At 39.0% G+C, this 12,542-nt stretch overlaps 1 protein-coding gene across 1 annotated transcript in view; it reads left to right on the forward strand.

Annotated features, from left to right (window-relative positions):
* The window catches only part of MRPL1 (mitochondrial ribosomal protein L1), a 99,546-nt gene that overhangs the window by 21,227 nt on the left and 65,777 nt on the right, over positions 1 to 12,542 (forward strand). Inside the window, exons 3-5 of the mRNA XM_003265793.4 lie at positions 1,840 to 2,098; positions 5,290 to 5,373; positions 7,254 to 7,325. Of these exons, the coding sequence (XP_003265841.1) occupies positions 1,840 to 2,098; positions 5,290 to 5,373; positions 7,254 to 7,325 (415 nt within the window). The remainder of the gene's footprint in view (positions 1 to 1,839; positions 2,099 to 5,289; positions 5,374 to 7,253; positions 7,326 to 12,542) is intronic.

A 12,542-nucleotide genomic window follows, 5' to 3' on the forward strand; every position in this document is an offset into this window, starting at 1 on the left:
AGATACCTAGGAAGTATTTTGGAGTCTTTGTTTTCTCCTTTTCCCATCTTCAATATTTACTTTTTTTTTTTTTTTTTTTTTTTGAGACAGGGTCTCACTCTGTCACCTACCTGGAGTGCACTGACATAAACAGCTCACTGCAGTCTCAGACTCCTGAGCTCAAGTGATCCTTCCAAATCGGCCTCCTAAGTAGCTGGGACCACAGGTGTGTACCACCATGCCCAGTTAATTTTTTTGGTTTGGTAGAGGCAGGGTCTTGCTATATTGCCCAGGCTGGTCTTGAACTCCTGGCCTCAAACAGTCCTCCTGCCTTGGCCTCCCAAAGTGCTGGAATTGCAGGTGTGAGCCCTTGTGCTTGGCCCAGTATTTAGCTTGGCAAGTATTCTCTAATCTGCCATCTTTTCCAGTGTTATTACTGTTGCTACTCTGGTTCAGGTTCTCATATGTCTGAGAAGAAAGGGAGGGAACAGACTTTTAATTATTTTCAATCCTACTTCCTTCAGGTCTATCTCTTATATTGCAGCCAGAATACCTTGCCTAAAATACAGATGTCACTCCTATTTACTGACTTCTTATTGCCTCTAGAGGATACCCCCTATGCTCTTTCTTTTCTAACCTCATCATCCACTCTTGCCTGCCTTCTTTTTTACCGTTTTAGTTCAGAAGTCAGCAAACTTTGGCGAGTGAGCCAATCTTGTTTACCGACTATATTTGCACTACAGTGGCAGCATTGAGTCATTGCAGCAGAGAGCATATGGCTCACAAAGCTAAAACATTTACTCTCTGGTCCTTTACAGAAAAAGTTTGCCAACTCTGCTCTAGTCATGTAGAACTTATAATAGCTTCCTTCTTATACCATTTTATTTTATGCCTCAGTAGTTTTTATTACGTTGTTTCTTTACCTGGCTAACTCTATTATTTTTTAAATAATGGCTTTATTAAGGTATCATACAATTCACCCATTTAAAGTGTACTGTTCATTGGTTGTTAGTATACTCACAGTTGTGCAGCCATCACTGTAATCAGTTTTAGAGCATTTTCGTTGCTCTCCCAGAAAACCCCATGCCCATGAGCATCCACTTCTTGTTCCCCTAACCTCCTCTTCTAGCACTAGACAACCACCAGATCTACTTTTCAGTCTCTTAGGTTTGCTCATTCTTGATATTTGGTATAAATGGAATAACATGTGGGCTTTTGTGACTGGCTTCTTTTACTTAGCTTAATGTTTTTAGGGTTCATGCATGTTGTAGCATTGATCAATATTTCATTCTTTTATTAATTGTTGATTAATATTCCATTATATGGACATACCACATTTTACGTATCCACTCATCAGTTGATAGACATTTGGGTTGTTGCTACTTTTTGGCTGTTATGAATAATGCTGCTAAGAACATTTGTGTACTAGATTTTGTGTCATATGTTTTCACTTCTTTGGGGTGCTAACACTTCCTTATCCATTAAGAACTAACTTTGAGGTCATTTCCGTTATAACTTTTCCCTAGCCTCCTAGGCTGGATTGAGTGTCTTTTCTGTCAGGCTCTAATGATGCTCTTATATTACTACATTATATTGAAATGACCTGTTAGTATGTCTCTCTGCTCTACTCTTCTCTGAGTTTCTGGAGAGCAGCATCAGTGCTGTAATTCAACTTATTCATGACTTCAGACATTAGAAAAGTTCATTTCATGTTTGTTGAATTAGAAAAACTGCAAATCAGTCTATGCTTTTGAATTAAAATATAATTCATCCTGTTTTTTTCTCTTATGTACATTGGCTTTTTAAAAAAAAATCTCTTAGAATATATATTGATATAACTCAACTTTATTTTCTTTTAAGGTCTGCAAAGAAAACAAAAAAAGGTGCTAAAGAAAAAACACCAGATGAGAAAAAAGATGAAATAGAAAAAATAAAAGCATATCCCTATATGGAAGGCGAACCTGAGGATGATGTCTATTTAAAACGCTTATACCCGAGACAGATATATGAGGTGGAGAAAGCTGTTCACTTACTTAAGAAATTTCTAATTCTCGACTTTACTAGTCCAAAGCAAAGTGTTTATCTTGATTTGACATTGGATATGGCACTGGGAAAGAAGGTATGTAGAGTCCATTAAAATAAGTTTACCTGTGAACAGTGGCTGTATGAATTGGTGTTTCTTTATTTTATTTTATTGTTATTATTATTTTTGAGACAGGGTCTTCTTGCTGTGTTGCCCAGGCTGGAGTGCAGTGGTATGATCTCAGCTCACTGCAGACTCCACCTCCCGGGCTCAGGTGATCCTGCCACCTCAGCTTCCTGAGTAGCTGGGACTACAGGTGTGTTCTACCACGCCCAGCTAATTTTTGTACTTTTAGTACAGATGAGGTTTCCCCATTTTGCCCAGGCTGGTTTTGAACTCCTGGGCTCAAGCACTCTGCGCTCCTTGGCCTCCCAAAGTGCTGGGATTACATGCCTGAGCCACTGTGCCTGGCCTCTTAATTATAAAAATTATTGCCTCTCATAACTTTTAGAAAACTTCGTGCTCTTTCTGTACTTTAGCATGAAAAATATGTTTGTTCATTTAAAAATTTTCGAAATATAAAATTTGTGGAAAACACTCTAGAGAGTTAACATAGATTTCCTATTTCCCCTAAGAGAGTCACTAGTATAAATTTCAACAAAAGTAGTGTTAAAATTAATTGAGGTATCACTGTAACTTTGAAAAGTGACTTAAACTGCCTCGGTGGCATGTTTCTTCTCTGTAAATGAGGGCTCTGGATTAGCTCACTGTCCTTCAGATGTGTTCCTTGGGGTCCTGGTTTGAGACTAAGGTTTCACAGGTGGGATTCCAAGCTCCTCACTCTTGCTTCAACCAAAGCTTCTGTGCTTTATTTGTTTATATATTGGAATTCAACAGAATACTATTGATTATAAAACTCTAAATTAGAAGCAGGAAAGACACTAGCTTAGTATTAAGGTCTATTATATAGCCCTAAATCCCTAAATTTTATAAGCTTCTTGCTTAAGAGTTCTAATTTTTTTAGAAATGATTTTAATTTTTATTCTAAAGATGTCTCTTTTTTAAACAAACTAGAACGTGTAAGTTTTTAAATATAATTTAACAAGCTCAACAACAGCAATACTAGAGCACCTAGGAGGAGGCAGTACAACGCAGTGCTTAAGACACCAGGCTCTGGAGTCCGCCTACAGTACAGACCGGAAACCTGCTTCATTGCTTTTTGAGTTTGGGCTTCTTTACTTCATGACTTTGGGTTTAATGCTTAACCTCTTCAAATCTCAGTTTTTTCATCTCTTTCTAAAAGGGAATAAAGGGTTGTCGAGGATTAAACGAGATAATGCCTGTAAAGGACTTAGTATGTGCTTAATAATAATAGTCAACATTTACTGAAAAATTTTCTGTATACCAGATACAATGCTAAATGCTTTGCATGCGTTTTCTCATTTAATTCTGTAATAATCTCAGAAGAGGAAGCTGAGGCATAGAAAGTGAAATAACTTGCTGAAGGTCATAGAATGGGGGCAGAGGTAAGATTTGAAGCCAGGTCTGTCTCATTTCCTCGTTCTCATTTATTAGAAACAGTTTATAATAGCCATGTTACAATTTTTTTATTTTGTATCAGAGTGTTACTGTTCTTTCGTTTTGAAAATTTTGTACTGTTCAAGATGATCACTTTCTCAGTCAACCATTAGTGTAGTTCATAATGATGTTTTGTAACACCACAGGCTTCATTTCATACATGGAAGCTGCTTGTAAACTAGTGACATTGGTAAGATATATTGCCTTCCTAAGGCTTTTTTTTTTTTTTTTTTTTTTTTTCTTCATAGAGTGCTTATACAACAAGCCAGTATTCCGCAGGGGATGCTATTATCGTGACTGCTTACCATTGAGAAATTTGCTGAAACCAGTTGTGACATGTTAATGGCAAAGGGATGCCAGTCCATAAAGCTAAGCTGTATGGCTGATATAAAGTATACTTAAGAATTTGTCCCTCCAGGCCAGGCGGAGTGGCTCACGCCTGTAATCCCAGCACTTTGGAAGGCAGAGGCGGGTGGATCATGAGGTCAGGAGATCGAGATCATCTTGCCTAACACGGTGAAACCCCGTCTCTACTAAAAATACAAAAAGAAATTTAGCTGGGTGTGGTGGCAGGCACCTGTAGTCCCAGCTACTTGGGAGGCTGAGGCAGGAGAATGGCGTGAACTCGGGAGGCAGAGCTTGCAGTGAGCCGAGATCGCACCACTGCACTGCAGCCTGGGCGATAGAGCAAGACCCTGTCTCAAAAAAAAAAAAAAAGAATTTGTCCCTCCTTGTCTGTAAAGAAATCCTGAGGAGGATGTTTCTACTCAAAATAAGGTTTTTCTAAAAATATTGATCTTTCAATCAGTTTTATTAGGGGAACAACCACCTTTTCTTCCAAATCTTAAGGCTGCAACAAAACTTTGGAGGGCCTAGAACTTGTTTCTCTGTAAAGTCTCCCTGAGAGATCTAGGCCTCAGGCATCAATAGTTCCGGGTCAAAATGACTGGACAGATTAGTTTAGTGGTCTTGTAAAATCTCCACCTGTATTAGCGTGCCTCAAATGCATGCCATTGTTTATTTAGGATTTTCCAATTGACTTTCTAAATAAATCTGAAAGTGGTGATGGTCTAGGTTGTTTACAAAATAGAGTCACTCAGAAGATCCCTTTAGGCTCGACATTTTGTCTTGGGTTTAGGGTTTACAATTCCTGATAGTTTAGAGCCAATGATGGCAATTGAGGGTGACCTACTGGGCAGATCAGCTGGATATTGTCTATTGTTCAGCATGTACAGCTGTATTCATGTCTCCCTGATGGTGTCAGAAGATTACATGGTTTTAAAACAAATTTAATTGAAGGTAGCAAACATTTATTATACATCAGATGGAAAGCACTGTACTAGTGCTGGGGAAGATGTTGATATGCAAACACATTTCATAATATTTGAGAGACTGTGATGAATGATGTAGAGATAGAAGCCAAGTGGCATGGGATTATGAAGCTGGAAAAAGAGATTTTAGTTTTTTATTCTCAAAAAAATATCTTGAAAAAGTTTCTTGAAAAAAAAATATAATCTGTTGTGCTTTAAATTGTAATCGATGAACAGTAACTCATGAATAGTAATCAGTGAATAGTTCTGAATTAATGGAATAACATAGAGTAGAATCAGAACACTGAAAACAAGACATGTCCATTCTTGTTTTATGTAGAGTGTGTGGGATAGAAAAGATTAACTTTACATAATTATTTTTCCTTGTTGTGTGTTTAGAAAAACGTGGAGCCATTTACCAGTGTTCTTAGTTTGCCATACCCATTTGCTTCTGAAATCAATAAAGTTGCTGTATTTACAGAGGTGAGTAACTTCCATCAACTATTTATGTCATTTAATTTTTTTTTTTTTGAGACGGAGTCTCACTCTGTCACCAGGCTGGAGTGCAGTGGCGCAACCTCGGCTCACTGCAACCTCCGCCTCCCAGGTTCAAGCTATTCTCCTGCCTCAGCCTCCTGAGTAGCTGAGACTACAGGCGCACACCACCACGCCCAGCTAATTTTTGTATTTTTAGTAGAGACGGGGTTTCACCATGTTGGCCAGGGTGGTCTTGATCTCTTGCCCTTGTGATCCACCCTCCTCGGCCTCCCAAAGTGCTGGGGTTACAGGTGTGAGCCACCGCGTCCGGCCTCATCATTTAATTTTTTTTAGAGATCACTAATTAATCATTAATTGTTAACCAATCATTAGCACCCTGATGGGGTTAGAGAAAATCCTAGCATTCATCTAGTCTTATTTTCCCCATTTGGAGCTCAAAACAGTTAGATGATTTATTTGAGGTTATATTATTAGCTTGAGAAAGAGCTAAATTAGAACATTAGTTTCATCATTACTAGAATGTTACATTATGTTTCTCACAAAAAACTGAAGAGTGGAATTTATCAATTTATCCTACTAACTGCTGCTTTCTGTTCAAACTTCTCTCCCCAGACAACAAGATTATTTTAAAGCAATGGAACCATTTAGTACTGTGGTGCCTTAGAAACCACAACTTTCAAAAGTATCTAGTCTTTATAAAACTGTCCTAAATAAATGTTTGTTTATAATGTGTTTATGAATTTCTTTTTTAATCATCCACAAACTATAATTGTTCTAAATGTAATGTCCCTGATGCATTTAATTGAAAATTGATGCATGCTGTTCTTTTTTGAGACAGAGTCTTGGTCTGTTGTCCAGGTTGGAGTACAGTGGTGCAGTCATACTCACTATAGCCTCGGACTCCTGGGCTCAGGTGATTCTCCTGCCTCAGCCTACCGAGTAGCTGGAACTACGGGTGCTAGCCACTATATGGCAAGCTAATTTTTTTTTTTTTTTTTTTTTGAGATGGAGTCTTGTTCTTGTTGCCCAGGCTGGAGTGCAATGGCGCGATCTTGGCTTACCGCAACTTCTGCCTCCTGGGTTCAAGCGATTCTCTTGCCTCAGTCTCCCGAGTAGCTGCGATTACAGGCATGCACCGCCACACCTGGCTAATTTTGTATTTTTAGTAGAGACGGGGTTTCTCCATGTTGGTCAGGCTGGTCTCGAGCTCCTGACCTTAGGTGACTGCCTGCCTTGGCCTCTCAAAGTGCGGAGATTACAGGCGTGAGCCACCATGCCCAGCCTGGCAGGCTAATTTTTAAGATTTTTTTGTAGAGATGGGGGTCTCACTTTGTTGCCCAGGCTGGTCTAGAACTCCTGGCTTCAAGTTATCCTCTTGACTCAGCCTGCCAAAGTGTTGGGATTACAGGTGTGACTCACTGCACCTGGTTTGCATTTTCTTTTCTTTTTTTTTTGAGGTGGAGTCTCACTCTGCCACCCAGGCTGGAGTGCAGTGGTGTGATCTCAGCTTACTGCATCCTCCCCCTCCTGGGTTCAAGGATTCTCCTGCCTCAGCCTCCTGAGTAGCTGGGACTACAGGTGTGTGCCACTACATCCGGCCAATTTTTGTATTTTTAGTAGAGACAGAGTTTTGCCATGTTGGCCAGGCTAGTCTTGAACTCCTGACCTCAGGGGAACTATCCGCCTCAGCCTCCCAAACTTCTGGGATTACCAGTGTGAGCCACTGCATCCAGCCGCATTTTCAGTTAAAATTAAAGCTACAATTTGTACTTTGAACTGTGCTATTATTTCTGACAACATACTTCAAAGCAGACTGAATATATTTAAAATTAATCATTGATGTTCAAATTATTGTGTTTTGGTAGAATGCATCAGAGGTCAAAATAGCAGAAGAAAATGGAGCTGCATTTGCAGGAGGCACTAGTCTGATACAGAAGGTACAGTGTTGTTTTCATGTTCATTAGGTATAGAGATGATTCTGTTATCTTTACCATTCATTGATTTATTATATGTGGAACACTAGTCTCATATCTGATGATAAATAGTTAATAGGTCTTTATAAGAGCAGGAGAAAAATTTCCGACTTTCTTCAGTTTCAAAATCAAGCTAGGAGAAAACTATCCAGACAGTCTGATTTTGTGTGTGTGTGAGTTTATTTGGTGTGTGTGTGTGTGTGTGTGTGTGTGTTCGTGTGTGTTTGAGACAAGGTCTCTCTGTTGTCCAGACTAGAATATGGTGGTGCAATTATGGCTCACTGCAGCCTTGAACTCCTGAGCTCAAGCAATCCTCCTGCCTCAGCCTTCTGAGTAGCTGGGACTAAAGGTGCATGCCACTGCACTCGGCTAATTTTTTTGTAGAGATAGGGTTCTCGCTTGTTGCCCAGGCTGGTCTTGAACTCTTAGCATCAAGCAATCCTCCTGCCTTGGCCTCCCAAAGTACTGGGATTACAGGTGTGAGCCACCACACCCAACCTCAGACAGTCTGATATTGATTATACTTGACTTATGTATTATTGTGATTATTATCATTATTACTATTTTTTGCTTCTTTTTTGTCTGTGAGAGTTTTGTGGATAGATAGGAAAGGGCAGTGTGACTCTGGTTTTGAATATAAGGTTTAAAATGAAATCCACAAGGTCGCATGGATTTCATTGATACCCATGGACACCTCTATTCATGTTTTGAAGATCAAATATTTGTTTTTTTTGCTTGGAGTGAAGGTGTAATTCACTTAGTAGATCATAAAGTATGGTATCTGCCCTCTATAATGTTGGTGCTTTTGGTTCTTCTTAACTTTTAGCTCCTAATCCTTTCAGAGTGACATAGGCCCAGCATGGTAGCAACAAATGATTATATAGCCTGCCTTTAGAAGGTAACAGAGCTTTGCTGGACGCAGTGGCTCATGCCTGTAATCTCAGCACTTTGGGAGACTGAGGTGGGCAGATCACTTGAGGCCAGGAGTTTGGGACCAGCCTGGCCAACACGGTGAATCCCCACCTCTACTAAAAATACAAAAATTAGCCAGGCGTGGTGGCACATGCCTATAATCCCAGCTGCTTGGGAGGCTGAGGCACGAGAATCTCTTGAACCCGGGAGGCGGAGTTTGCAGTGAGCCGAGATTGCGCCTACACTCCAGCCTAGGCAACAGAGTGAGACTCTGTCTCCAAAAAAATCAATAAATAAAATGAATAAACAAATAAATAAGAAAATAACAGAGCTTGGAGAGCCTCTTTGAAAACAAGAACTTTTTTTTTCCTTTTTAAGAGGTAGGAAGAAGAGGCACGGAGTTATTTCTGAAAATATAAAAGATTTTTCTTAGTGTTCTCTCTAAAAGTTCCTCCTCTAGATAAACTCCTTTATTATAAAGTTATGGAATTTTTTTTATTATACTTTAAGTTCTAGGGTACATGTGCACAACGTGCAGGTTTGTTACATATGTATACCTGTGCCATGTTGGTGTGCTGGACCCATTAACTCGTCATTTACATTAGGTATATCTCCTAATGCTATCCCTCCCCCCTCCTCCACTCCAAGACAGGCCCCGGTGTGTGATGTTCCCCACCCTATCAATTCAACAAGAAGAGCTAACTATCCTAAATATATATGCACCCAATACAGGGGCACCCAGATTCATAAAGCAAGTCCTTAGAGACCTAGAAAGAGACTTAGACACCCACACAATAATAATGGGAGACTTTAACACCCCACTGTCAACATTAGACAGATCAACAAGACAGAAAGTTAAGGATATCCAGGAATTGAACTCAGCTCTGCACCAAGCAGACCTAATAGACATCTACAGAACTCTCCACCCCAAATCAACAGAATATACATTCTTCTCAGCACCATATCGCACTTATTCCAAACTTGACCACATAGTTGGAAGTAAAGCTCTCCTCAGCAAATGTAAAAGAACAGAAATTATAACAAACTGTCTCTCAGACCACAGTGCAATGAGACTAGAACTCAGGATTAAGAAGCTCACTCAAAACCGCCCCGCTACATGGAAACTGAACAATCTGCTCCCGAATGACTACTGGGTACATAACGAAATGAAGGCAGAAATAAAGATGTTCTTTGAAACCAATCAGAGCAAAGACACAACATACCAGAATCTCTGGGACACATTTAAAGCAGTGTGTAGAGAGAAATTTATAACACTAAATGCCCACAAGAGAAAGCAGGAAAGATCTAAAATTAACACCCTAACATCACAATTATAAGAACTAGAGAAGCAAGAGCAAACTAACTCAAAAGCTAGCAGAAGGCAAGAAATAACTAAGATCAGAACAGAACTGAAGGAAATAGAGACACAAAAAACCCTTCAAAAAATCAATGAATCCAGGAGCTGGTTTTTTGAAGAGATCAACAAAATTGATAGACTGCTAACAAGACTAATACAAAAGAAAAGAGAAGAATCAAATAGATGCAATAAAAAATGATAAAGGGGATATCACCACCGATCCCACAGAAATACAAACTACCATCAGAGAATACTATAAACACCTCTATGCAAATAAACTAGAAAATCTAGAAGAAATGGATAAATTCCTGGATACACCCTCCCAAGAGTAAACCAGGAAGAAGTTGAATCCCTGAATAGACCAATAACAGGCTCTGAAATTGAGGCAATAATTAATAGCCTATCAACCAAAAAAAGTCCAGGACCAGACGGATTCACAGCCAGATTCTACCAGAGGTACAAAGAGGAGCTGGTACCATTCCTTCTGAAACTATTCCAATCAATGGAAAAAGAGGGAATCCTCCCTAACTCATTTTATGAGGCCAGCATCATTCTGATACCAAAGCCTGGCAGAGACACAACAAAAAAAGAGAATTTTAGACCAATATCCGTGATGAACATCAATGCAAAAATCCTCAGTAAAACACTGGCAAACCAAATCCAACAGCACATCAAAAAGCTAAAGCTCATCCACCATGATTGAGTTGGCTTCATCCCTGGGATGCAAGGCTGGTTCAACAAATGCGAATCAATACATGTAATCCATCATATAAACAGAACCAAAGACAAAAACCACATGATTATCTCAATAGATGCAGAAAAGACCTTCGACAAAATTCAACAGCGCTTCATGCTAAAAACTCTCAATAAACTAGGTATTGATGGGACATACCTCAAAACAATAAGAGCTATTTATGACAAACCCACAGCCAATATCATACTGAATGGGCAAAAACTAGAAGCATTCCCTTTGAAAACTGGCACAAGACAGGGATGCCCTCTCTCACTCCTATTCAACATAGTGTTGAAAACTGGCACAAGACAGGGATGCCCTCTCTCACTCCTATTCAACATAGTGTTGGAAGTTCTGGCCAGGGCAATCAGGCAAGAGAAAGAAATATAGGATATTCAATTTTTTTATTTTTAGTAGAGACGGGGTTTCACTGTGTTGGCCAGGCTGGTCTTGAACTCCTGACCTCAGGTGATCGAACCCTCCTTGGCCTCCCAAAGTGCTGAGATTACAGGCGTGAGCCACCGCGCCACGTAATTTCTTAGATAACACATTCATTTATTAAATTTATTTTACTTAATTTGAAACATCACAGATACGCCTGGTTCTGAGTGATTTTAAAGTAACTTCATATTTTTACTTGTCTCTAAGAGCATGATTTCCATCCACAGTTTTTTATTATTCCAAGATACAATCTTACTTATAGCATAACTTCCAAACATAATTTTAATTTAAAGGAACATGTCATAGAATTAGGATTGGAAAGTCTTAGAATAGAAATCTCACATACAGTTCTTCGACATTTAGAAATTGCCTCTGCTTTCCTATTTCCAGTGATGAGAGCCCTGGTTCTGGACCCACACTGCCTGTTTTTCAATTCTAGCTCTGCCTCTTAGGTGTATACAGACTGACTCATCCTCCCTGAGCCCTCAGTTTTTTTTATCTGGAATGTGTGGTCAATACTGGTACCTGTCTCAAGGGTTTTTACGAAGACTGGATGTTCTAAATTACATTAAATATTTAGCAGAATGCTTGGCACGTGAGAAGTGCCCATTTAATATAAGTTATTGTTAAGGAGAGGAGAGTATGTTATTTAAGGACTAAAAATTTGTACAAAGAATAGTAACAGAAGGATAAAATTCCATAGTCATTGCTTAATTTTGTCAGAATTCAAGTTTTTAATTCACCGTGTACCCCTAAATCAAGGCTTTGAATGGCATATTGTGGTAAGATTTCATACAAAAAGAATCATTGATAAAATATTTCTTGCTTGGGCAGTGGCACGATCTCGGCTGCAACCTCTGCCTTCCTGGCTTCAAGCAATCCTCCCACCTCAGCCTCCTGGTTACCTGGGATTACAGACGTGTGCCACCATGCCCAGCTAATTTTTGTATTTTTTGTAGAGACAGGATTTTGCCTTGTTGCCCAGGCTAATTTCAAACTCCTGAGCTCAATTGATTTGCCTGCCTTGGCCTCCCAAAGTGCTGGGATTACAGGTGTGGAGTTTAAGTGGAGTATATTAAGTAGAGTTTAAGTGGAGTATATTGTAGTAGTATAATAGTTATTTTACGTGCTTGCCTGAATTAATAAAAATGTTTTCTAAAAATTGAATATTAATTCCGTTGTTCTGAGAATGTATATAGAGTATGGATAATAAACTATAAGTGAACTTGTCTTTGATCACCCCCTTTTCTTTTACTCTTAGTTATCGGTGGTAAGGAAAATTTCAGTTTCAGTTCTTTGTGAAAATAATTATAAATTCAATTCTCTGATGCTCTAAATTTAGGAAGCTAGTGGTTGCTAGTGAGTCTGGCAGTTAGTGGTTATTAATTTTACATGTGATCTGTTGCAAAATTTTCAGCTTTTGTAGGTTCCTTCAGTTTTAATAAATATATGAATTTAACTTTGTGGGATTCTGTGAGCCATGCACACATTCATTGCTGTGTTGTAACTGGTAACACTTTTGCCAAACACAACCCAAAGGAAGAAACCATTAATTTTTTTTTTTTTAAAGGATGTGGCTGTTTTTAAAGGAAAATGTTTTACTTCTGATGGTTTTTATAATTGGCAGGTGTATTTGTATGATCTTTGTGTTTGAAGAAAAGAATTGTGCTTAATGTCTCTTTTCTGAATTATAAAGGAAATGACTACATTGTACTTTTGCAGAATGATAAAGCTTTTC

Source organism: Nomascus leucogenys, chromosome 9, assembly GCF_006542625.1.
Source record: "Nomascus leucogenys isolate Asia chromosome 9, Asia_NLE_v1, whole genome shotgun sequence".
NCBI lineage: Eukaryota > Metazoa > Chordata > Mammalia > Primates > Hylobatidae > Nomascus > Nomascus leucogenys.